We start from the raw sequence: 27,818 nt of genomic DNA, 5'->3' as shown, positions 1-27,818 counted from the left end.
ATTGCAACAATGTTCTGGGCAAAGTGGTGCATTATCTGACAGAAATGCAGGGGTGCCAATATTTTTGTCCATGACTGTATTGATCGGTTTGCACAAAAGTTATAGCATCTACAAACTATGGGATATATACTGGAATTTTCATTTATTTATTTTTATACTAGTAGTGGCGGCGATCAGCGAATTATAGCAGGACTGCAATATTGCGGCAGACAATTGGATGCTAACTGACACTTTTGACACTTTGTGGGAACCAGTGAGACTGATACAGTGATCGGTGTTAAAAATATGCACCTTCACTGTACCAATGACACTGGCTGGGACGGGGTTTACATCTAGGGCAATCAAAGGGGTAAATGTGTGCCTAACCAGTGTTCGTGTGTACTATGTGTGCCCCGGGCACAACAAACACATACTGGACTTGGAAAAACCCACCTTCTCCCAGATGCAAGGTGAGAACAGATGAATGGATGCAGGAGCCTGGTGATCTGAGGTGCTTAGTGAGCTCTGTGTAGTGATCCACTCACTGATAACATTTCCATAGGAGTCTTTGTGCAGTCAAACCTCTCTGCTAATGATCCCCATCGTCACCAACCACTGCACCCCCCCCCCCAATACTGGTCCCTGGCACCAAATTACTTTAACTTGTAATTTGTAATCTGACCTGTAAGCAAGAAGCTTTTTACAGCATAGCGGAAGAAGGAGACAGGAAAAAATGTGAAAGGAAGCTGAGAGCTATACCTGAAGGCCCAAAAGCTGAATAGAAAAGAAATGTCAATATTCTATATTTACCTGCCAAAAAAAAACATGGTATGGGCATAGTGAAAGCATTGTTTGCTATAAAAAAACTGCCCCCCCCCCCCCCTTCCAGTTTGAAATTACGTATACTGCTTGCCATAAAGCCATACACTATGTGATTTGTGTTTTCAATTCTTGGAGTGACCTGCAAATATGACCAGTCAAAGTCCAGTAGTAGCGATACAGTATTATCTTACCTAGTGCCTTTCACTGGGTTGTTGTTGCATGGTTCCCAAACATCTGACCCTGTGATACTGGCCTCGATATAGTATCCCACCAACTCTCTGGAATCCTTAGATGCTGTCCATGTAACGACCACAGAAGTGTCTGTATTTCTTGTGGGCACAATATTGCTGGGAGCATTAGGAATATCTAGAAAATGATTACATTGTTGAAAGACCCAAAAATTCCAGAGGTAAACTGTGTACTTATTTTGTTCTTGCCACTTGAAGGAAGTCCATCAACAAAAACAGACAAATTGTCAATGTAAAATAACACTCTTGAACAAAATAATTCCATATTCAGGGCTAGTGCTTAGGACACTTACCAAGTTTATCACCTACAACTGTAGCCTCAGTAGGCTCTGAAGGTTCTCCAACTCCTGCAGAATTACAAGATCGCACTCTGAAGCTGTAAGACTTTCCCTCAGCCAGATCAAACAGAGCAAATCTTGGAGACTTGACTGGTATCTCAGTATTGACTCTCTGCCAGTTCTCTGTGCCAGCCACACTCTGCAAAGCAATTAATAATAAAAATATTATGGCTGTAATTTATTGAAAGTGTTTAACGTATTACTCTGTAAATCTATGTCTGTCTGTATAACAGTGGTAGAAAATGAGGAAAAGGGGTATTATATTTAAGCTCCTTTTATAAATTGCAATAGTAAACTGGAAAGAAGCATTGTTCCATAAACTGTAGTTACAAGGGGGTACTGTTTATGTGAGATGGTATAATTGTATAAACCCCAATTTAAAAATGATTAAAAAAGGAAAATTAGGTGAACAGAAACTTGTTAGCACATTTCAAAGAAAAACGAAAGGAAAACCTTTATAATGGATCAAATGAAAATTGCAACCCAAAATTTTCTTGAAGGTCACGTTTTACAAAAAAAAAAATGCTAATTTATTTGCAGGAAAACGAAATGTGTATTTATTTTTTATTTTTTGCAGATCAGCCAGAAAAGCACTGCAACTTCAAACAGTGGATTGCAGGTGCAATCCTTGGCCTTCTGCAGACTCTTCTTTTGGCTCCCTGTCCATAACAAGGTACAGGCTTTCAGTTAGAGAGATGGAGGAAGTGTCAATGGACTATGAGAGCGGTGGTCACCACACACCTGTTCCACAAAACTAGTTGTGGAAGATGGGACTTGTAGTTCATTCATAGATCTCTTTGAATGAATGAATCCCGCACAGCCAGACAAAAAGAAAAAGTGACCACGTCTGAGGGGGAGAAGAACCAGGTGTAAAAAATAACTGGGTCCAAAAGGTGGAGATAGCCTTTAATTTTCTACTCTTTACTAAGAATGACAACATTTTATAATATACTGCTTGAAAAAGCTCCAATGTATTTTCTCTATTGTTATTAAAATGCAATGTGGTATACAAACAAACTCCAGATTATAATACTATGTGTACCAATGTGTTATCACCTTTTCCACATAATACATAACACCTTCATGACCACGTAGACCAGGTGGCTTCCAGCTGAGCACCACATAGTTTTTAGTGGCTTCTGTCACAGTGAGATCAGATGGTTGTCCAGGAATAACCCCTTCTGCAGATGACAGACACAGAGCAATCACTCATAAATTAAGGAAATATCACAGTAATAAGTTGAAAGCACTCTTTCCTTACAGTGCTAAATTCTGGAGTTCTATTTGTAACAGTGATACTATCTGCATTAAGTGATATTTTTCCTTTACTAAAGGCATTAAAACATTGTAACTAATACAAAGCAAGAGGAAATGCTTTAATTAAATGAAAACTGACCCAAAACCATGATAGTTTACCCTTGCATTCCTATTGCAACTTCTTTTATGCTTGAAATTGACTGTGAAAGTTTTTTTTTTAAATTGGATTAAAATAGCAAACATGTTATATTTACCTGCTCTGTGCTGTGGTTTTACACAGAGCAGCCCCAATCCATCTCTTCGCGGGCCCCCCGCTGACATTCCTGCATAGCAAGCCGTTTGTGGGTGCTTGATCCCCAGCCCTGCTCTGTGTGTCCAAAAGACAGATCCCTCATTACCAGCTCTGATTGACAGTAGCGGGAGCCAATGGCTCCCACTGCTGTATCTGAGCCAATGAGGAGTGAGAGAACCTTGCACATCGCTGGATAGAAATTGGGCTCAGGTATGTATTTAAAGGGGCTGCGGGGGGAGTTGCATGCAGAAGGGTTTTTCCCTTACTGCATACAATGCAGTAAGGCAGGGGTCAACAACCTTTTTCCACTTAAGGGCCAGATTCAATGTATGTGAATGCATGGAGGGCTGCATTCACCTGCTAATAAATGAAGATAACATTACACAGCCCCCACACCTCTGGACAACTTTACATCACACAGCCTCCTGCACCTTTGGACCCCTTTACATTACACAGCTCCCGCACCTCTGGACCCCTTTACATTAAACAGCCACCCTGCATATTACACAGCCCCCCTGCATATTACACAACCCCCTGCACATCACACCCCCCCACCCAGCCCACTGCATGTTACACAGCCCCCCTCATATTACATAGCCCCCTTGCAAACAGTATTACACAGTCCCCCCAGCTGTGTAAGCAAGGAGGGATGGGGCACTTTTTTCCTCATTTATTTTATTTTTTAAATTTTTTTTACACTGTTGCTTTGAAAAGAAAACATTTTGATCACTTTTATTGCTATCAGAAGTAATAGGCAGTGACAGGTACTCTTTATGGAGGGATCTTGGATCAAATCCCTCCTTTCCACTTATAGCATTCAAACAGTTTAGCTGTTTCGAATACTGTAATTTTTTTTAAATTGGGCGCCTTTAAGTCTTCCGTAAACCACAAGTGATGTCATGACATCGCTTCCAGGTTACTAGATCCGAGACCCAATCGAAGTCGATTCCGACTTTGTTTGGGTCTCTGGCCAGCGGGCGGACGTGCCGGCTGGTCGCTTGGGCCTCCCGAAGGGACGGGAGAGCTCAGGTGCGCCGCAGAAGGCGGCGGGGGGGGGGGGACATTCCCTTCCACTGCTTGGGATAACAGCCAAGTGGCTTCTTAGCTGCATCGGTTGTTATCTCAAGAAAGCCAACCTCCGGCTCTAAAAAACGGTACTGGGGTGATGCTTGCAGCTCACCACGTTACATACCCTTCAAGCCGAGGCTGCAGGGTTAAAATGTCTGTGCAAAATTAATTTTTTCTTTTGGCTTCTGTGGTAGAACTAATGCCTTCCCAGCACAAGTAAGTCTGATCCAGCAGTGTTCAAACTGGAGAATATGTCTATAATTACTGACATATCAAAGTAATACAAGTTCTGAAGTTATTTAGATTTAGGTATTATATTAATTAATCATAGAATTTTGTGGCCAATCTGTGTCTGCAAACCCTAGTAGTGTATGCAGCTAATAAATCTATGTTTTTCACCATATAAAGTATCTAAATTTGCTTTCCTTATGCATACGTTTAAGCGGGCAGTGATAACAGTATGCTCAGGAAAGTGTCAATCCAGCCCATCAGAGCTTCTTCCTTTGTTTAAATTTGCATAGATATAACATACTGAGTCACATACAGTCATACAGAGCCTAAAATGTTAAATACATCCACATGTATTTGAAAGGCATGGATACCCCTTTAAAGTATGTGGTTCTTTATAGAATAGGTTGTAGTTATGTGACCAGCTTACATACAAATAGTGGTTAGGTCTAGTACTTCCTGCTTACCTTAGGTAAACAAGTAATAAAAGCTGTATTTTTCAATCATTAAACATTGTTATTTATTTTTTTTCAAGATTAAAAATTGGAGGCTGCTTAAAAGAAGTTAAAGTAGAACTATAAGCAAAACATTTTTTTTTTTCATTTTGAATAGAGTAAGGGAGGGTTATAACCTCTGTATAGTTTATTTTTGCCATCTTTGTCCCATTTGGGAGATTTACCTTCACTTCCTGTCCCATAGCCAGAACAGGAAGTGAGAGGTAATCCCTGCAAAATAAGGGAATCTCTTGGGGACCCCTAGGTCACCAGAGCTAGTGTCCCCATTAGAAGATTTCCCTTCTATTACGTTTCTGGGGATAACCGACAGGACAAATAGAGAGGGTGAATCTCCCTAAAGGGGACACAGACAGCAATAAAAACTGACAGTTGTCCTAATCCCTCGCCCCTCTATCAATTCCCTGCATGAAGCTAAAAAACATTTAGCTACCTTTTCAAAACCCCGCATCCCCCGCCCCTAACACTTACCTCCTCTGATCGATCCAGCACTGTGCCCCACTTCAGCTCTTCTCCATTCACCTCCTCATTTCACAAGAGACTCAAACAGCAGTTGGAGCAATTAGCTCCTGCTGCTGTCAGTCGATCCTGTTAGAAGGGTGTGTGTGGCTGAGCCGCACTGTGATAAAGCACAATTCATGTGCAAACCATGTAAACCATTCCTCCCTTGCTTGTACATGTAGTGCTCTTCATGGTTTTATGCGAATAAAGGCATTTGGATCTCAGTTTGGTGTGCAGCCATCCGGATTTTCCTTTCATTATTGCTTCAGCTACGACTGGGCAAGCACCCTGAAGTGAGGAGATTATACTGTTGGAACCGGCTCACCTGTGAGCAGCGTGGACCTTTTGTTTGTGTGAACCCGCAGGATGAAGATGTGAACAGCGCCTGCGGGGAGTGCTAAGGAAGGGTAAAATCCTCAATAAAATTTAAAAGTTAAAAAAAGAAGGCCTAAGGGACCGTTCTTTGCAATAATGTTGCACAGAGTGGGTAAGTATAAACCTCTTTCTTTTCATTTGATTAAAAAATAAAATAAGCTTTAGTATCACTTTAAAGTAGGCCTAGCATTAGGTATATTTTTAATTGAAAGTACTTGCATTCTAATGCCCCGTACACACGGTCGGATTTTCACACGGAAAATGTGTGATAGGATCTTGTTGTCGGAAATTCCGACAGTGTGTAGGCTCCATCACACATTTTCCATCGGATTTTCCGACACACAAAGTTTGAGAGCAGGATATAAAATTTTCCGACAACAAAATCCGTTGTCGGAAATTCCCATCGTGTGTACACAAATCCGACGGACAAAGTGCCACGCATGCTCAGAATAAATAAAGAGATGAAAGCTATTGGCTACTGCCCCGTTTATAGTCCCGACGTACGTGTTTTACGTCACCGCGTTTAGAACGATGGGATTTTCCGACAACTTTGTGTGACCGTGTGTATGCAAGACAAGTTTGAGCCAACATCCGTCGGAAAAAATCCTAGGATTTTGTTGTCGGAATGTCCGAACAAAGTCCGACCGTGTGTACGTGGCAAAAGTATTAGGTAAGTGTAACACTCGCAGGTATTTATTATCTCCCCTGAGGTCATACTACAGTAAACCTCCTGGCAAACCCTTCATCTGCTTCCTCCAGAATAAGGATGAGCTTCGGCGTGTTCGCATGCTGAACGTGCCGAGCCCGCCAGGAAGTCGGCACGGCGCAGCGCTAATTACAGGTAGGGAGACATTTCCCGATCTCTGCAGCCGCACATCAGGAAATGTCTTACTGATTGTGATTAGCGTTGCGCTGTGCCGACTTCCTGGCGGGCTCGGCACGTTCAGCATGTGAACACGCCGGAGCTCATCCTTACTCCAGAAGGATAACACCCGATGGTAATCTTTGTTCAGGCATTATCCGGGGTCAAGATCTTCTTCCTGGACTGAATAGCCAGCTCAGAGATGACCCAGTGAGGTTGATTTACTAAAACTGGAGATAGAAAAATCTAGTGCAGCTGTGTATGGTAGCCAATCAGTTTCTAACTTCAGATTGTTCAATAAGGCTTTGACAAAAAAAAAAACTGGAAGCAGATTGGTTTCTATGCAGAACTGCACCAGATTTTCAGATCTCCAGTTTTAGTAAACCAACCCCACTCTGCTCAGTCCTTGGCTGAGTTTACAAATGTCGGACATGTATCAGCCCCCTGCTACATTGTCTCCCCTGGTGAATTTCTGCATAATCAAAATGAGGGGGAGAGGAAACTGAGAAAAATAGTCCTTCTGCCTGCAGGAGACTAATGACATCATGTCAGCCTAGGCAGACACATTACTGGAGCTCAAGATTGCTCCTTTTTGTGACCTTTCAGGAATCAATTTATTCAGACTTGTAACGTTACCGAGGGGTCCATTTACATGTCAAAATGGCTACCAATGACCAAAACAGCATGTGTTTGTGCATTGTCAGTAGACCATACTGGTGAGCTGCTTCTAAGGTAGTGAATGCCCCTCTAGAATATCATATCCAGTTGTCAGCATTATATGAAAATCAAAATTCTCACCTGTAGGTTCTTCCTCAGTCACAATGATCTGTCCGGTCCATGGAGCTGAAGGATGACCTAGGAGATAAAAATCATTTTATCTACTGAAATAAGATTGAATGAAAATTTGCCTTAGCCAATATAAAAGTATCCATTGTAAGACCTAAATATATGTGCATGATGTCTTCAGGCAGCTGAAGATTTCATTGATTAATCTATACTGTATGTGGTTTTACTGTGATTGGGGGAATACTATCAAAGAGAGGAACCTAAGCTTGCAAAGCCAGGTAATAGAATAATTGTGGCCCATGCATTACTGATTAAATAATGGAACGCAAATAAAGCTCACCACACACGCTACAATTTAACTGTACAATCTACTTTAAAGTGGATGTAAACCCTCACATATACCCAGTGAAGAGAACAGCCTCAGATGATACAGAGATGAAACAAATCTCCCTACATAAGTTTTACATGTATATCCGCTGTCTTCAGCTTTCTACACTCTTTAGAAAGTGCTGATCATGTTAGAAATCTTGTGTCCTCTTCCAGCAGTGGGAGGGGAGTCTGGGCTTACACTGTGTGAGTGCTGATTGGAGGAAAGGCACACACCCCAACTCCACATAGGCAGAGGAATGAAGGAACTTGCAGAGCTGCAGTCTGAATAGACCAGCTCTCTGCTAATCTACCTCTAAGCTCCCTCCCCACACGAATTTTCAGCTGCTCTTATCTCATGTGTCGGAGAACTTGACAGAAGTTATCATGCTGATAACAGTGGAATGGAGCAGCAGAAAGACACGGAGAGATAAGTAAACACTACAGACATATGTGCCTAGTCAGATTTCATGAATGGAGTTTACAACCACTTTAAATCTACCAACTTCTTGTAGTGCAAGAACCTACCTGATTGAATACATACTGATTGGACAATTTTGGTAGGCCTTCATCCAACATAGTTTCAGTAAATTTAAAGGAAATTGCTTTAGAGAGACTTGGGTGATCCATGGGATTAGGGTGTAACAGTTGTCTTCTGATCATCAATAGGGATTATCCATCAAAAACATCTTCATTGTTAATTAATAATAATTAATAAATGTACATAGCCCGAGTACAGGGGCAATGTTAGGATTTAATTCACCTGCTGGTGGCACTGTGCTGCTCTGGGCTGTTTACTGCAGCTCCAGTGTCCATTAACAGGTGTCTCCCAAGAGCTAGCAGACTGTAGTAATTAGTTACACCAGTGTTCAGCTGCCAGGTGGCTATTTAAGGATGCTCCTTCCTTCCCCCAGCGTGTCACTATTCTGATCGCCTACTTGTTGCCAGAGTTCCTGATACCTATCCCGATCCATCCTGCCCCCATCTGCCTTGCTCCTGCTCCCTGCCCTAGTACCCAGTCTTGATTCCCTCTATCTTGCATCCCTGCATTCCCTGTACTCTTGTCCTTATTTTTGTATATAGTCAGTAGTTAAGTTTATTAGTTATTTTTTGTCATTGGGGTTTGTTTGTGTTTGCTGGTGTTTCCTATGTTCATTGTTTGCTGTGTATGCTTGTTTGTGTGTTTCACTGTAAATAAATCTCACTTTAAGGCTATGTACACTGTTTAGTCTGTTTCCATGTGTAGCTACATATATCTGGTTTTCCTAGCTGTTGAATTCTGACAGGCACTTTGATAAAGGCTTGCATCCTCCATATTGAATATAAATGCATGCCCATCTACTACATTAATTAGCTCATCAATCTATTATCTCCTTTATTCATTAAGTTTAAGACGCTGTCAAATTTGCTGGACCAATAATTTCTTATCTTCACTTGCCCTTTTGTCAAATTTTTCTGCTTAGTCCAACCTCTTATTTACCTTTCCCATCTGTTAGCCTTTTTTTTTTTTTGGTTGCTACCATCACTCTCCTTTCTGTACCTCCCTCCCTCCCTTGACCCCTGATCCTTCATGGGCCATCCCTTTTGTCCAGTTGTCTTGTCTTATTCATCTCACCTTTCACGCCTGCCTAGTCTTTCCTGCCAACCTTTTTACCATCCTGTAATACCTTTATTACTAAGATATTTATTCAGTGTCCACTTCCTCTATAATTTAAACATTTCACAAGGTTTTCCATTCCCTTTCATTCTCAGATTGTCTCACCTGCATCTGACTCTTCCTTGCTCTAATATGTTTTGGCATTCAATGAGAATATTTGGGGTTTCCTGTACTCAGGTTGAGATCTTTGTGTCTGCCAACCTGTATCTAGTCCAATGTATGTTTGTATTCCTGACACACTATTTTCATATCATCACACAGCATTTTTATTAGTCTAGGCCTTTTTAAGTGGTTCCTCTTGGCTGCTGGGCCAAACCTTCAACATGTTATATTGGTGCACCACATATGATTTTTCACTTTCAGTATTTGCACAGTAAACCGTGTAAGTTATTATTAGACAGGCATATGTCTTACTTCTGATTCTGGCTCGGTCGGCAGGATCCAGAGCTGCTGCTGGCTCTGACACTCGGGAAGGTCTGCTCATTCCAGTTTTATTTACAGCTCGCACACGGAATATATAAGACCGTCCTTCAATTAATCCTGTCACTGGGAAACGGGCAAACTTTACAGGTGTGTCGTTACACTGGGTCCAGTGGCTGGTGCCAACCTCACACCTTGGAGAAGGGTGAAAATAAAATGTTAAAATGTTGTGATAGTATTAATAAACAATTTTAGATGTTTCATTATGTTTAACATAAATTGTAATTTTATGACAATAAGATTTGTTTTTCTGCAGGTTCATAGAAATAAGGGGCTGATATATAGTATATATTACTGTAATAACACATAATATGGCCATCTTCTATCTCATCTGTACAAGTGGCCAAAATGTCATATTAAATCTGTGCTACAGCAAAATTATATTTGTTTATAAGCATAAGCAATATTAACCTGTCAATGAAATATCCCAATATTGGACTTCCACCATCTACTGCCGGCTGTTTCCAAGAGATTATCACATAGTCCTTGTTAGCATCCAGGCATTCCACATCCAACGGTGCAGCTGGAGCTCCAAATATTTCTGCCTCAGTATCTAGTGTAGAGTAGAAGTAAATAAAATAACAAAACTGAACTGGTTTGATCAGAGGCCCGAAATATGTTCTGTACAATCAATAAAGATTGTTCAAGCAGATCTCATATTAATAACATGCTGGTCTTTGTAAGTAAAATGTCAATTTACACAGTCTAGTAAAGCACAAAAAAAGTTGAAGTTGAACATTTATGAACAGTTATTTTTTTTATGTAATCTTTATTTTTATTTTGAAAATTTTCAGACAACAAACAAGTAGACATTAACCAGGCACTTAGGTAGAAAAGACCATTACATGACAGGAAATGAAATGAAGGGCCCTTCATCGGGTGCCTGAAGTCAGCAGGAAAATTACTCAGGGATGTACACATTTTGGGGGATCGCCCCGGGGGATTAGTTATCAACATATTTCAAGCATGATATGAATTCGAACAGCAGTGGGTCACCCCTATCGTCCCTGTCTGGTACATCTCTGCGGGGAATGTAGGTCCCCATTCAGAGATAAGAGTCAGACCGCACTTCTAGACAATGGGCCCATCAACACAAAAGAAATGGGGTAAGGGAAATAAACGAAATTAAAGAGGAAGAAACTAAAATAAAAATTAAAGTATTACAGTGACAATAAACTGAAGATAAAAAGGCAAAACAGAAAAAAAAAACAAAAAAAAAAAACAGAAAAAACATCTGCTAGCATACTGAGCTGATATATACTGTGGCAGTCCTGCTAAGATTCGGCCTCCCTCACATCTTCAGATCCTCTGTGTTCAAATCTCCCTTCGGTCCGACCCCATCAAACAGAGGGGGTCGCAGCCGGCGAGGGTCCCCGGGCAAACAGCCCAGCTGGACTTGCGTAGTTTATCCAAGTAGCCCACATGGAATAGAACTTCTCATATCTATCTTTATATTGTCCCATCCACTCCTCAGCAGCCATAATATTATTAACTATTATGAACAGTTATTAATTATTCTACTTATTATGCAGAGATAAGCTGGTTACAAAATGTATGACAATATCAAAAAACTTTTATATTCATTTTATCAGTGACTGTATTGATATCTCCAGGATATCCTGCTCAATATCTTCTCAAGTTATGGCATTTTTTCCCATCTCTAAGTAAATAAAGTGCTATTTCTTAATGCCCATTAATCACCCAAAATATACTTCCCCCATAAACTAAAAAATGAATAACAATTGGTAAATTGATATAATAAATTATTATTTAAAAAAAAAACTAATGGATAATACCAATATGTGCTAAACAACAATTTTCAAACTGTTACCATTTTTTCTTTGCAAAAAATCTTTGTACAGTGACTTGTGCAATTTTTAAATTTGGCAGTAGCCTCATTTGCAAAATACCAGTGCAACTTTGTATCCAGTATAATAAAGTGCATATACAACAATATCTGGGTTCTTTCTTCAATGTGATCCCAAACACCAGATTCCCCCAGTGCAGTAAGAACTCACTGGATCTCTGTGACCCCTTAAACTAATAAGCGGGTTAAACACGTTAGGTTTATATGGGGAAAATCCATACTCATCCATACTCTCTGCATAAAACTACCTTATTAAAAGCCCATAGCATTCCCTTTGTAAGTTACTTGGGCACCAATATGTTATATTTTTCTGGCATAAAAGAGCTCTGGAAAGTTTTACCCCTTCATGGCCAGGCCATTTTTAATTGGCAATTACGCGGTTAGTAACACTGTACGCAAATTAAATGTATATATATTTTTTTTTTGAATAGGGCTTTCTTTTGATGATTTTTTAAAAATTTTTTGCTACATAAATGAAAAAAATGATGTTGTATACTTTCTGTTATAAAACACATTCAATAAAATCAAATTTCTTCATAAATTTAGGCAAAATGTATTATGCTACATGTCTTTGGTAAAAAAAAACCCCAAGAAGTGTATATTAATTGGTTTGTGTGAAAGTTATAGTGGCTACAAACTATGGTATATATACTATATATATATATATGAAAATTGAGGCCCTTAAAATGCCAGGACAGTACAAATACCTCCCAAATTACCCATTTTTGGAAAGTAGACAGTCTGAGGTATTTAGCAAGAGGCTTGGTGAGTTTTTTGGACATTTAATTTTTATTGTCACAACTTTTTGGAAAATGAAGAAATTAAATAAAATTATTTTTTTCTTCAGAATCTCTTTTTCTACATACTTTCACCAGTGTAGTAGGTCATCATAATATGAGTGGTGTGGCAGTGATCAGGGATACTGAATAATAATAATTTTTTATTCAATTTTTTTAAACATTAATTTTTTTACTGTACTACTCAGGAGGGCGATCAGCGATTTTTTTTCTACACTGTTATTGCTTATACAGTAATGATCACTGTATAAGCAATCATTTTATCTGTCATCAATGGATTAACATCCATGAACAACTTTCTTATTGTTGGGATCTGTGATTGGCTACAGCTAATCAAATGGTACAGGTAGCCAGGTACCATGTGATTGCTGAGGGCCAATCAAAGATCACAACTGTAAGCAAGCTGTTCATGAAGAGAAATCCATTCATGGCAGTTTGTTTACATTGGTACTATGTGAGCGCTATGACCAATCATAGCAATCACATGATACCCGATATCCGGTTATGGGTAATTGTAATCCGATGTGTCCAGTAGACACAGTAGTCAAAGAAGCAGCGCGCTCCTAACCTGAAACAGGCTGGATGACATACAGGTATGTCATCCAGCCTGGCCATGCCACCTACCTGCAGGAAAGGTACTGCAGGCGGTCCATAAGTGGTTAACATATGAAGCAATATTCATGTATAAACATGCTTTTTTTTTTAATTTGTTTATTAGCCAGATGTCTTTAAATGTATATTGTAAAGTGTAAATGTATGTTTTTGTACATGTTTTTTCCTTCCTCCTTAAAATGGCCAGATCCAGAAACTGACACTGTTAAAATCCCACCTTCCATTATTATTATTTACTATTAATAATTTAAGGGGCCGTGGAGATCCGGTGAGTTCTTACTGTACAAGGTAAATCTGGTGTTTAGAATCATATAGAACAAATAACACAGATGTTGTTGGGAATTGCACATGTCACTTTACAAACATTTTTTGCAGAGAAGAATCAGATAATGTGTTGGACATTGTTGTTTAGCATACATATTGGTATTATTACTGTTTTTATTTATTTATTAGATGAATTTACCAATTGTTATTCATATTTAGATTATGGGGAACCTTTAATGTATTGTGAGTGATTAAATGTCCATGCACACTGGGCATAAAAAAAAAAATGCACATATAGAGCATTTTTGTACAGGCATTTGGGAGCGTTTAGGAGCCTTTAGCTTTTTTCTGCCAGAAAATTGCTCTCAAAAAAACAAACCAGAAGGTTTTTTTTTTTCTTCCTCTAAAATTTTCCATGCACACTGGGCATAAAAATAAATGCACATATAGAGCATTTTTGTACAGGCTCTTGGGAGCGTTTAGGAGCCTTCAGCTTTTTTCTGCCAGAAAATTGCTCTCAAAAGACCAAACCAGAAGGTTTTTTTTTTTCTTCCTCTAAAATTTGAGCTTAAAATATGCCTCTAAACATCCTAATATGCATGGACCCATAGGATAACTTTGAGCTGCTTCTACATACAAAATGCTAAACTCTTCTAGAAGCAGCATTTTTTAAGCCAGTGTGCATGGACCCTAATAGTCATAAAAACAGCACTTTATTCACACAGACCTCGTTCACATGGGTGCTGATGCACATACACCACGTTCAGGTCATTTGTATATGCATCCCTAGACTGCAGGTGCTGCATGCATTTAAGACTTTGAGGACACTGTCTGTATTTGAGGCCACTCACCCACAGGGCAATCACATTAGGATGAGTGGCTGTGTCCTAATAGGACAAGGGCAAAAATAAAAAAAGTGAAATTAAACTTTTTACGCACACTACCATTTTTTATTTCACAATGATCTGCAGCATATGATGTTGCCATGTTCATTAATATAATGACAAAGATTTTTAGAAGGTGTATCTATTTTTTGTCTCTGTGGTCACGGTTGCTTTTTTCATATGTACTGCTGAACTTAGCATAGGTGTCTTTTTGGAACCTTCACTTATAGCCAAGAATGACAAGCACTCCATCGCTGTTGGTCTGCCAGACCATCAGCTGCTCCCTGTAACAGCTGACACAGAGATTAAATATGTCCCCACACTGCTTGAAATGTGATCCCACCAGCTCTATTGAAGAAGAAGAAACCTTTATTAAATTATAAAACCAGGCAACAAGTAGGGCAAATATTTTCCTGTTACATTTAACAATAGACATTATGCAACCATGAATCTCAATTGCATTCTTTTCCAGAATCAAAATAATATTAAAGGTCATAGACCTATGGGCACCATCATGAGCTAGTGACAGTATCATGTGTGCTAACTTCTAGCAAATAGATTGACAACACTTGAAGTTATGTTAACATTTCAATGTTGCGACATGAGCCTGGGCTTCTGTCTGACAGATGACAGTATTATGGCATTGCAGAAAGGTATTACTGCATTCTCTGGCTTGTTTTTTTGCTTAGACTAAATGCCATTTTAAACCCTATTATTTTCCTAAATAAAAATACAGATTTATACTTACCTGCTCTGTTTTTGCACAGATTGGCCCTAAACCTACTGTTTGGGGGTCCTCCGCTGGTGCTCTCTGCTCTTCTGCGAGTGCCCTTATAGCAAGCTGCTTGCTATGGGGGCACTCGTGTGGGTAAGCTCCTGAGCTGGGCTGTGTGTATGTCCTTAGACACACACACAGCATAGCGTGGCCTTGCCAACTGCTCTCTCCTCACTGGTTTTGACTGAAAACAGCAGGAGCCAATAGCTCCTACTGCCATCAGAGCCTCCAGTGAGACCAGAAAGAAGAGCTGCAGAAGACAGGCACAGCACTGAATTGAGTTAAGGGGGGCTTTAAGGAGTTAGGAGTTAATTTTTTTTTTTACCTTAATGCAGAGAATGCATTGAGGTGAAAAATCTTTTGCCTTTAGAACCACTTTAATCCTGCCAAGCAAGTACTCACCTAACAAGCATAATTATACTTGCTTGGGTTAAATACATCTACTACTACTATCTAATAACTAAAATGGAACAAAACTGTTATTTTTACTTAGCTAATTTGCAGTATTTTTTTCTTTGCATCAGATACTTTTTTTTAGAGGTATAACACATATAGGCATAAAAAATTACAAAGGCAGAAACAGAAAGAAAAACAGAGACTGTTTAAGAAAATTCTAAATATACAGGCTGTGCTTATAAGTTTGCATATTTGGCAGTATTTATAAAATGTGAGCTGTTTTTGCTGCATCAGGCCACAAATCATACCATGTATAAATACACCAAACAGCACTTATGCAGCGTACACACAACCGGACTTTCTGAGAAACTAGGTCCGACGGTCTTCCCGACGGACTTTCTGAACGGACGCACTTGCCTACACACGACCGGACTTTCCGGCAGACTAGGTACGCCGGCCTTCCCGATGGACTTCCGAAGGAGTTACGGCGGACTTTCCGAATGAACGGACTTGCCCACACACGGACAAGTCCATTCATTTTGAACGTGACTCGGGTACGATGGGACTAGAAAGGAAGTAAATCTCGCCGCTTAACCAAGCCACCTTAAAACGTCATAGTCCCAGCATGCCCAGGGACTGTGACGTCTTAAAGGGGCGGGGTCACCGCCTATATAAGTCATAGCGTAGCGCTCAGAGAGCATAACAGCCAGAGAAAGCGTCGTGTCAACATCGGAAGAAGAGAAGAGGGAAGAAGACAAGAAGGCAGAAGGCAGAAGTCCGGGCCACCGCTAGAAAAAGAGTGGCAGAAGATAGCGGAGGAGCCGGCAGAAGAACCTGACGCCGGGAGAAGAGGCCAGAGAGACCCCCGAAGTCGGAAGAAGACCCCCGAAGTTGGAAGAAGACCCCTGGAGCTGTCTAATAAATTGCTTTAAAAACCTGTCTAGTGTGTTTTTTTTTATTGACACTTTTTCCCTAGGTGAATGGGTAGGGGTACCATGTACCCCATACTCATTCACATAGGGTGGGGGGCCGGCATCTGAGGGCCCCCTTATTAACGGGGCTCCCGGATTCCAATAAGCCCCCCACCTGCAGACGCCGACAACCAATGGCCAGGGTTGTCGGGAAGAGGGCCTTGTCCTCATCAACATGGGGAAAAGGTGCTTTGGGGTGGGGGGCCTCCCCCAAAGGACCCTCCCCCCCATGTTGAGGGCATGCGGCCTGGTACGCCTCAGGAGGGGGGCGCTCGCTCGTCCCCACCCCCTTTCCTGGCCGGCTGGGCTGCGTGCTCGGATAGCGGTCTGGTATGGATTTTGGGGGGACCCCACGCCGTTTTTTCGGCGTAGGGGTTTCCCCTTAAAACCCATACCAGACCTAAGGGCCTGGTATGCCACGCGCTCGCCGCAATAGGAAAATTTGTTTTTCCCATTGCAGCGAGCGCGAGATGCAGCACCCTGCCCTTTCGTCGTATCTGGTCCGTCGGACCAGCATACAGACAAATGGGCTTTCCATCAGGAACTGAGTCCGGTGGAGTTACGACGTAAAGATTTGAAGCAAGTTTCAAATCTAAGTCTGTCGGATTTCTGACCGAAACGGTCCGTCAGAAGTCCAATGCAGCCCACACGCGGTTGGATTGTCCGCCGGATTCGGTCCGTCGGACCAGTCCGGTTGGAAAGTCCGTCCGTGTGTACGCGGCATTAGAGAAGCCTCAGACCTCTGAAACAATGGGGCCAAAATGTAATTTTATTGTCAAAATCATACATGCTATGTTTGGAGTGGAGTCAACAAGGCCTAAAAAGAAAAGCACTTCAACCCCACTAGGAAGCATGGAAGTGGATCTCTGCTATTTGGGGTGTGTGAGCTACAGGGGCACAGTGAAGTAAAAATCGATGACAAGGTGAATACATCATATGATCCAAAATATAAGCTACAGTAGAAAAAATTCTGGTGTGGCCTTCACAAATATTTTGACCTTAACATCATTGAGACAATTTGAGGAGATCTCAGACATGCAGTTAACATTAGACAACAATGAATGAAGAGGAACTGAATGCTTGCTAAAAGAATGGGGAGCTTTACCACTTAAGAAAATAAAATACTCATTCACAACTATCACAAAAACTGCTAGACATCATTGATGCTAAAGGGGACAATGCAGGGTATGCAAATTTGTAAACAAGACCATGTTATAATTTCCTTTATTGCTATGGTTTATTTATAATCGTACTATTTTGTGATGCCTAATAGTTTAATTCTAATGACATTGAAAATGTTTGATCACGCATATCTTTTTAAAAAATGGCCCACATCTTACAAATTCCACCAATTGTTTGTAGCCTTGTGCACATAACAGTACATGCACTTTACCTAAAATCAAAAAATTGACACTGCCTAAGATAGAACTTTTAACCCTTACCTAATCTGTGAAAAAAAAGGGGGGGGGGATACACTCACACTTTAAAGTGTACCTAACTTCAACACTAAACACTGCCTAAGCTTTACACAGAACTCGCCCCTCACCACAGCCACCCCTAGGGCCATCAGGGAATCAACAGGTTATTCGGACCCAGATTAAGACCACTTCAGCATGGGGGCAGTTGACCTAAAGTCTTTTAGATTTTAGATCATCTATTGCATGTATCACAGTATTGTAGAAGAGATTAAAATTCACTTTTACCTCTCCAATTTTGTGACATCATTGCTAAGTAAACAGCAATAGAAATAGTAGTCCAAAGTAGCTTGTGAAGGAATCCAAATGGACTTTCACAAATTTACTTTTCTCTTTTAAACTTCTTTAAGAGAAAGTAATCTGACCCACATAAATCCATATCTGCTCATTTGATCCTAACGCTATTATTCTGACATTGACATAATATTTAAAGACTTGCTTATCTCTAGAGATGATTTTGGTAAATAAGAAACCCATTTGAAAATCTTAAAAATTGTTTGCTGAAAACAATTAATCAGTTATTGATTTAATGGATAATTATACAACTTCAATATTGTGTAATATTTTTGTTTTTGGAATGATGAACTGTCTCTTACCCCTGACAAACACATATGCGCTGTACTGATCATAGTACTCTCCCATCACCACCCGCAGTGTGTATAGTCCTTCATCTTCTTTATTCAGATGTCTGAGAGTCAGGGTGGCATGTCCTCCACTCCAGTGCATACTGACCCACTTGTTGGGGGAGACCAGAACTCCTAAACACAGTGGAGGTCAAAATACATGACTGTGCAAATATGAATATTATCACATTATGTTATGCACAATAAGCAATCCTTAACCTTGTTCTTAATCCTTATCATTGCCAGGAGGTAAAAATGAAATGTAATGTGCAATTTTACCCTGGGACCCTATGAGTTAAAATTTAAATGAGTTAACCCATGCTAATGAAAAGCTGGCTCTAATCAGCTTACAAACAGTAATGAATAAAATTAAATAATGAGATTTAATAAGTATAGCACTAAATTAAAATGAAAACAGAAACGTGTGAAAGATGTTGGGTTGTAATCTTTTACTGGTTGAATGTTTTATATGCATATGTAATTTGTCCTTATTGTATGTAACAGTTAGAAGTATTTATTTAAGGCGTCCAATAAGTATTTCTATAAGGAAATATGATATTGTGGTTATTGTTTGGTTGGACAAAGTCAATTTGTGTAGAACAGTTACTGCATTTTCTCCCATAAATGCAGAGAAGACAGGAAATACAAGGTAGAAGTTTACTGACATCATTAGTAAGTTGTTGCAGATGTTAGGCATGCCTAGACCAGGGTCTTTCCTAATTATACCAGTCAGAGAGGGTGTGTGTGTGTGTGTGTGTGGGGGGGGGGGGATTACTATTACCATATTGAGCTGTACAGGAAAGGTCCATGGCATAGATATATAGAGAAGAAAGTACAGGACAAATAATTATTTTAGGGATATAAAGCATTGTTTAAGGTCTTAAGAACAATGAGGAAAAAATAGAGGGATGTCATTGGGCTATACATATACAGGTGTAGAATGGGTCATAGCATGAGACAAGCAGTGAGAGATGAGTGGGCAATTCATCAATAGGAGGAAAGTGAGCAGTAGGTATACATATGTTGTGCAGTAATGCAGAAGATGAGCAGAACTGGTCAGTTTCCAGGTAATGTGATTTGCTACTGTAGTGTAAAAGTCATGGCCACACAATGAACATGTGGCATAGAATGTTGATTTTTTTTCTGCATATTGCAGATAATATAAAAATACATACTAGGACTGAGGTGTAAATGTGCGTGACAAGAAAATAACTGCAGAAAAATTCTATGTAGGGACACAGAAATGGTGTGTTGTTATCTTTCAAAAGCCAGCAGAGTATTATAGCAGTCATAGAATTTAAGATTGTTTCCTACCATTTCGGTACCACTGAATTTCTGGCTGGAATCGTTTTATTTGTGGATGAACAACGACAGTGGAACCCAGACTCAATGTATCACCTTCTTTTCCAAAGGAAACTCCAAATGGGTCAATAAAATGAATATCAAACTTTGAAGCAAATCCATATGGAGTGATGGAAACTAAAAAAAAAGGTCAAAAGAACCAGTAATTAGCTAAACGAATACATACATTTGGCAAATTGGTTACATTCCTAGCTCACATAACATAGGATTTTTGATTTGCCAGTAAAACCCCTCTCTTGAAGTACAGTATAGGACACAGGGTCTTTAGTCTTTAATCATGGGTTATATATAGCTACCTTCAGGTGAGTGGACATTAGCAAAAAAGAAAGCTGAAGGGACATCCTCTCAATATCCCTTTCCACCACCAGCTAGCCTTGGTTTTGTAGCAAGCATTAGGGAGATTATAAGACAGAGAGAAGGGACTTGTGTCCTATACTGTACTCCAAGAACAGATTTTATTGGTAAGTCAAATATACTATTGTTGTATAGTAGAGGACACAGGATCTTTAGCCGTTAATCATTGGAAAACCATAAACAGTCCAACAGAGGGGTGAGCAACATGGAAACAAACAAATAACATCAAATAACCGGCCCAAATAACAAATAGGTCAAGAAAGGCCTTGAAAAACGTGGAGAGCAGCTTGTACCACCATAAGCCCAAAACTGGCATTAGAAGAGATTATTATTATACAGGATTTATATCACGCCAACAGTTTAAACAGTGCTTTACAATATACAGTAACAATACAATTCAGTAACAATACAATTCAATACAAGAGGGTTAGCAGGGCCCTGCTCCTGCAAGCTTACAATCTAATAGGGAGGGGCTGGTGAAACAAAGGTAACTGTGAGGGATGAACTGATGAGGGAAGTAGAAGATTCAGTTGTTAGCTGAAGACAGGATAGGCATCCCAGAAGAGATGAGTTTTCAGAGATTGCCTAAAAGTGGACAGAGTAGGTGAAATCTGGACATATTGGGGTAGTAAGTTCCAGAGGATGGGAAAGGCTCTGGAGAAGTCCTGGAGACAAGAATGAGAGGAGATGACAAGGAAGCTAGAGAGCAGGAGGTCTTGGGACGAGTGGAGAGGATGGTTTTGATGATATTTGGAGACAAGTTTGGTGATCTAGCTCGGGGCAGAGTGGTAAATGGCTTTGTTTGTTATTGTTAGTGTTTTGAATTTTATTTGTTGGGCAATGAGAAGCCAATGGTAGGCGAGAGAGGGGTAGCAGACACTGAATGGTTGGTAAGGTGAATGAGTCTGGCAGCAGCATTCATGATAGACTGAAGAGGGGATAGCTTGTGGAGAGGTAGGCCAATTAGGAGGGAGTAACAATAGTCAAGGCAAGAGATAACAAGGAGTGAATACGTTTCTTGGTGGTTTCAACGGTTAAAAAGGGGTGTATTTTGAAGATGTTACAGAGGTGAAGTCTGCAAGATTTGGACAGCAATTGAATTTGAAGATCTGAACATCCACTTCCAAATCTAAGAAACAGATGCCTGAAGCTGAAAAGCCCAAGAAGCACTAACAGATCTGGTAGAATGTGCCTTAGCTGAGAAGGAAGGATTCCTATCTTTTAGGCAATAGGCTCGAATGGGGCCTGTTTAATCTACCAAGCAATAGTGGAGTGAGTAGCAGGAAGCCCCCTGAGCAAACCCTTGGAAAGCACAAAGAGGGAATCTGATTTCTCAAAAAGAGGCTGTTGCCGAGGTTAAGATTCCCACAGGGCCTACCATGTCAAGACAGTGGAGAGCATGACATAAGGAGGGAAGAATAATGTTTTACATCTCCTGTCCAATACCTCCTAGAGTTGGTGACAGGGTGTAGCAGGACAAGGAGTAGCAAAGGGGGTGACTTCTGTAGGTCCTGGCATGGTGGGAGGTCAGACTACAGTATGGATGTTGCTAAGATGCTACAGATGCTCAGACTTGAGCTTGTGCAGAATGATGGCACACGGTTGGCACACAGGAGCATGCAGGTGCCAGAAGCAAAGTTGTAGTGAAAGTGAACCAGAGCCAGCACAACAGCGTAGTAGAGGTACTAATTCAGAAGACAGGAGCAGGGTCAGAAGCCAGCCTGGGGTTGATACAGCACAAACAGCAGAAGTACCAAGACAACAGGCAAAAGTCAAGGTCAGCAACAGGCGATCGGGATAAAGCAGGGTCAAGAAGCAAGCCAGGTCAAATACATGATATTAGGATGAATGTCTGGCCATGAGTCACAGGAGCTAATAACCACTCAGCAATTCAGTTGTACTGAAAACAATTAGTATTTGACCTAAAATAATCCAGTGTTAAAAATAATCTGTGTACAATGCACTGAAAGGATCATATTTCCCTTTTAGATATCTATACAAAATATCACTAAAAAGATTATATCAAAAGGTAATAATAAAGCTAATCACAAATGTACATACAGGCAGCGTATGTAGATGTAAATAGTGAAATAGCAAACCAAATGTCTAAATCCTTTCAGTGCATTGTACATAGATTCATTTTAACACAGGATTATTATAGGTCATTATGAGCACATCCTAATACTACTTGTTTTGTATTTATTTTAAGACCAATGTGAGGAGGCCCCTTTAAGGCCACTGCTGCAAATTGTAATTTTGTATGACATCCTCTTGTTCTGTAGGACATCTTCTAGTGAAGCTTTAAATAGGCCTCTGGGCATCAAAAGCCAGTACTGCAAGCTAATTCATACTAATGCATATGTGAGGAAGCACACACAGTCTTAGCTCTGCGTAATGGTCCATGAGCTGCACCATGCACATGTGAAGATCTTCAGGCATGCCATGATATTTCTGACATATGATAAAGTTGCTAGCTCTGAGACCTTGACCTTCCACACAGAGGCGGTGGCAATGAGAAAGACCTCCTTGTGAGTGAGGTTAGACAATGAAATATCCTAATAGGTTTCGAAGGGTGGTTTTTGTAGGGCTGACAGAACCAGTTTAAGCTTCTAAAGAGTCACAGAGGAATGTATTGAAATGTGTGCAACACCCTACACAAATACCATATTCAAGAAAGAACAGGTCCTCAGTTCTTGCAACAGAACAGCCACAGCTGAGATTTATCCCTTGAATGTACTCAAAGCCTGATGTTGATATAGGTCAAACAGTAGAAAGGACAGGACGTGTCTAATGGAGTACTTCCTAGAATGGAACTTCCTAGCTTTGCGCCACAGAAAAGGCTTTCCTGGTGTGATGGTATACTTTTCTAACCTTGAGGAAGGTAGGGATGACTGAATCCAATATGCCCCTATCTGTCAGGACATGTTAATAGATGGCAGGGTCAACTACAATGAACATCCATTTTTGTATGAAGCTCTACTTGATAGGATATTGCTGAGCAAAATGTTTTGGAGGAGCAAATAGGGTGAGGTCAGTCACTATACAGGAAGCATTCTAAGAGAGAGTGGACTGCAAAGGTCTTAGCATGGCTTGGTAATTGCAGGAACACAATATGGGAGAGGGGGTGAGCAGACTAAGGCTGCTCTAATGCTACACAAAAGCATACAGCACCAATAAGGGTAGCAATGATATACTTAAGCTTGGATGAAATTTCAGCCATGGGTGACAAATCCTGATCCAATTCTTCAGAAAGAGGGGGGATGTTCCTCTCAATCAGAAACCAACAAAGGAGGGAAGACTAAGGGGCTCGCCTGTGACCTCTGTCATCTAAGGCCTCTAAAAAAAAAACAGAAATTCTGCACATGAAATCAGACATTGTGACAAAAAATTCCTAGATAAGTAAGAGGAAAGCTGAATGGCAGTGGCATGTCTGAGTCTGAGTTAACAAGGCCATCTGACTACCAAGCTTGTGATCCACCATGTGCACTGCAAAAAGTGTCCACAGTGGTGTACTTACAACCTCTGCTACTCTGAAGGGGGAAGGATTAAGCCTTCTTTGCCAGGCACTGTAGGCTGCTACAGCCAGGTAGGCTTCCAGGAATCACTGTGCTGCACTGTAGAGGGAGCAGTTGAGTTGCTGGGAACAAGCCCAAAGAAGGAAAGTGACATGCCCATGCTCAGTAAAGTGGTCGAGAATAAGGCTGCACAGATGCAGCAGCACCAGTTGTGACAGATAAGAATAAGGCCAGAAAAATGGTGCCAATTTTAAATGGCTGGCAGTTTCCGTCCATGGCTGTGACTCACTGTTTAAAGTGTCACAGCCCATGCCCCTTAAAGACCAAGGCACAGGAGCGCTGGCTTTCAGGGGCAGATTTTAAGGGCCGAAGCCCTGCAATTACCATTTCATATGTCTTTGCCCTCAGGACAAAATACTAGGGATGAGAAGAATTATCTTCGAGAAAAATCTTCATAGGAAAAGAGAGTTAAGCCTCTCTCAGCAGAGAAGTGGTTTGTCACCTAGGGATAATCGCAAAAACCGAGGCTAGCTAGGAGCGGGGGGGTTAGGTTATATAGGGGATGTCCCTGCAGCTTTCTTTTTTGCCAGTGTCCAATCACCTGAAGGTAGCTCACATAACCCATGGTTAAAGACTTAATATCCTGGGCCCTGTACTAAGAAAGTTTTTTTTTTAACAACTGTTTTTTTTTTTGGCTTTTCTAGAAAATATCTGTATGTGTCCTGATTCCATAACTTGTGACCCTATAAGGAAAATAACTGATCAAAACTTACAGCTGAATGGTTCGCTTTTTGAAGTAGTTAAAGGTGTCAAATCCAAGTCCCCTTTATATCCTGCAAGTAAAAAAATACATTTGAGAAGAATTCCAGGAAATGCTACATTTCTATAAACAGAGAAGAAAAAGTAAAAAAAAAAAATTAAAAAAAACATACTCTTCACAACAAGAGAAGCAAATGAAGAATTCTCTCCTTTCACATTCATTGCTGATGCATGGTACTGAGCTGTATCCTCGAAGTCACAGCTGTAGAAATAAAAATGCAATCAATCATTTAATCCGTTAATCAATGTAATAGTGAACTTACTCAGCTAATCAATATAATTGTGAACTTGTGAAGTTCAAAGTACACTTACAAAAAAGATATCAGAACAAAAGATATTGAAAAAGAAAAGAAAAATCTTTTGTATACTGTCTACCTTCAAATCAATAACACTCAACTGTCAGCCAGGGGCCTCAATGGGATCAGGGCCTGTACCAAGTCTATAGTTGTCTTGACATAACAAACAGTACTCTGCTGATTTTTTTCTTATTAATTACCTCTTCACCTGAATGAAAGCAGAGTATAAAGATGTGCTGGTCTGAATCTATTCTAGACTCTCACTGTACTGACGACACTGCGGGTCCTGACTGGTATTTAAAAAATCCTTAGTGCTCTTGATTAATCCCAGTAGCTAAACAGATGTCAAATTAAAGCCTTGTGCCTCATTTTGAATGTCAAATCAGTTTAAAGTTAATGTAAATATGTACACATGTACCATTTTCCTTGCTAAGGAATTTAAATTGGCACTATAGGAAAAATGTTTTTTTTTAATAGTTTTGCACAGAGTAGGGAATGGTTTGAATCTCTGTCAGATTTGTATTGATTTTTGTATCTCCACTGGGGATATTTCCTCTTATTTCATGTCCCATAGAACCAACTGTTGAGTTGAAAGGAAATCTCCCAAAAGTGAAAGGCAACCCCACCAGCTGTCACTATAACAGGTATCCCTATTAGAAGATTTCCCCTCAATGTTCCAGTAACAATTGTCAACGATAACCACACCACTTCCTGTCCTAATAACAGCCATAACTGAGGCAGAAACCAAGGAGATATCTCCCCAGTGGGAACACAGACACCAATAAAAACCTGACAAAGGTTAACCCTTCCATATACTACACAAAAATAGAATATATGGTGTTCCACTTTAAGCAGGATATTTTGCCGGGTTCCTCATTAGAGTTTGGGAAGTTATGAAATAGCCTGCCACTGTTCCACATTATGATGTACAAGATTTAGGAATATTACAGGTAAAACGCAGGACCATATCTTTGTGGATCATGACCATATTACCATTTAAGGACACTCAAAGAGTTGACTGCTATATACTGGAATTACTTCCCAATATTGAAATACATGACATTCTTGGCCTGACACAGATTTTTATAAACAGAAATATTTGGCATCCATTTAAGCGTGACTGAAATGACTTTCTAATTAAAGGAAAGTTGACTCATGGGTTGTGGGAAGATAAGAAATTGTTACTAGCAGAAAAAAACAAGCAATTTTTCACATTTTATGTATTTAACCAATGTTGTACAGGAGGGTCCTGTGCTAACTCCTAGGAACCATAGTGTAAGTTACCTAGATTATATTTTTCAAGAAAAAAAATGGGGTCAAAAATAAAAAAGAGGAAGCTGTCATCGTATATAATGTGTTACTGACAGTGATTCTGGGTAGAATCTACCTAAGGATGGGCTGCTAATTGAAACCCCTTAGAATAGGGGCTATTTACTAATCTGCAAAATCAGTTGAAATAGACCCGTGTCAACTTAAAACATCCAATCATATAAAGAACAAACAATTTTTTCACATCCCAATGTTTGGATGTTTAAAATGAATACCTCTCTTTAGTAAATCGAAAAAGTTTATATATGGAAATGTTCATTACTATATGAAAGTATACAAACCACCTACAGTATGTTTTCCAAAAAAGTGGTTGCATGTTTTCCTGCTGTATTTAAAGCATATATCCATAGTTGCCCCAATTTTTACATACTAAGCTAAAACAGTAATTATTTAACTTTAAATTAGTATTCATTATATATCTTGATACCTTTACAAGCTCCACAAGTATCAGTTGTGTTACAAGAAAAGTGAAGCTTTAAACTAAAAACTCCAAACTCTACAATCTATTTGTACATGTGACCCATGTATTGACAAAGTACTGTTTAAATCTCAATGTCTGTCCCTTTCACTAACCCATCCTAAATTACTTTTTCCAACAATGTGCACAGTTATGACACTTTTCACTTACTAACTATGCCAACAATTGTTTTTATATGAAAATGTCATTTTCCAGTTGCCAAAAAACAAACCTGATTACTTGTCAGAAAGAACTTAATTTTATTTTTATATAAGATCATCAGCACCCGTTGCAATGTACCAAGAAGCAAATTCACATAAAATTTACAAATGCATTAAATGTTATTAATAACAATTACATACTATCACATAGCAAACACACGCATAGCAATAACCAAATACAAAAAAACACTAACAGTTTGAAGGATGTATCAGGCTTGAACATGTTCAATGACCCTGATTTACTTAAAAAAAAGTAGAGCTTGTTCACTTTCAAAGTGAATCCATATTTTGCAGAGTGAATTTTCACACTATGTTTGCGAACTAGGTGAAACAAAGTAAAAATTCACTATGTAAAGAATACCCACACATGTTTAAAGAAAATGTAAATAAAAAAGGATTTTTGCGCAAACACAGTTGGATGATTGAAGTCAGCACAACGCCACCTCATTCACTAAGCTAAGTGAAAATTCCCCTTGCAAAGAGAAAATTCATGTGCTCTGCTCTTTTACTTAATCAACCCCATAGTAAATGCATGGCTCTGAAGAACTACAATCTGCCATTTTGCACTAGAAACTGATAATCCTGCTAGATAATTCTGTTCAGATTTTTTTTATATAACTGTTACCAATATTGGTTTGTTTTTTTGTTTATTATTCTAAACATAAAGCAGGTTTGAAAAATCACTACTGCATAAAGAAATGTATACAATATTCTATTTATTTACAGTGCAATTCTAGCATATAATAACAATATGTTAGTATAATTGAATATGGAACACGAGTATCTCCTGGTACCCAATGCCCTCTGTTAGTCCAGGATCACTATTGCATTTATTTGTATAATGACAGATATTGCTCATCCATAAATAAATTGAGTTAGTGGTCAATGAATGAAAAAAAATAATAATGTGACTAAACAAAGCAATACACAGAAAACATCTAAGAAAAACCTGAAATGTTGAATAATATATGTTTAGTATAATTACTACATGAATTTGCAAATGGTTCAATGATAAACAAATAAATTAGAC

At 39.7% G+C, this 27,818-nt stretch overlaps 1 protein-coding gene across 2 annotated transcripts in view; it reads right to left on the bottom strand.

The window, feature by feature from the left end:
- The window catches only part of MYOM1 (myomesin 1), a 180,638-nt gene that overhangs the window by 73,461 nt on the left and 79,359 nt on the right, over positions 1–27,818 (bottom strand). For both annotated transcript variants that reach the window (XM_073631423.1, XM_073631424.1), the window contains exons 7-16: positions 24,599–24,687; positions 24,440–24,499; positions 19,750–19,914; positions 18,409–18,570; positions 10,183–10,324; positions 9,706–9,905; positions 7,281–7,337; positions 2,444–2,568; positions 1,343–1,526; positions 993–1,167 (exon numbers count right to left, since the gene is read on the bottom strand). In XM_073631423.1, the coding sequence (XP_073487524.1) occupies positions 993–1,167; positions 1,343–1,526; positions 2,444–2,568; positions 7,281–7,337; positions 9,706–9,905; positions 10,183–10,324; positions 18,409–18,570; positions 19,750–19,914; positions 24,440–24,499; positions 24,599–24,687 (1,359 nt within the window). The remainder of the gene's footprint in view (positions 1–992; positions 1,168–1,342; positions 1,527–2,443; positions 2,569–7,280; positions 7,338–9,705; positions 9,906–10,182; positions 10,325–18,408; positions 18,571–19,749; positions 19,915–24,439; positions 24,500–24,598; positions 24,688–27,818) is intronic.

The sequence above is a fragment of the Aquarana catesbeiana genome, linkage group LG05 (assembly GCF_042186555.1).
Source record: "Aquarana catesbeiana isolate 2022-GZ linkage group LG05, ASM4218655v1, whole genome shotgun sequence".
NCBI lineage: Eukaryota > Metazoa > Chordata > Amphibia > Anura > Ranidae > Aquarana > Aquarana catesbeiana.
The sequence above is the reverse complement of the archived record's forward strand: the minus strand, read 5'-3'. Positions and strand labels throughout refer to the sequence as shown.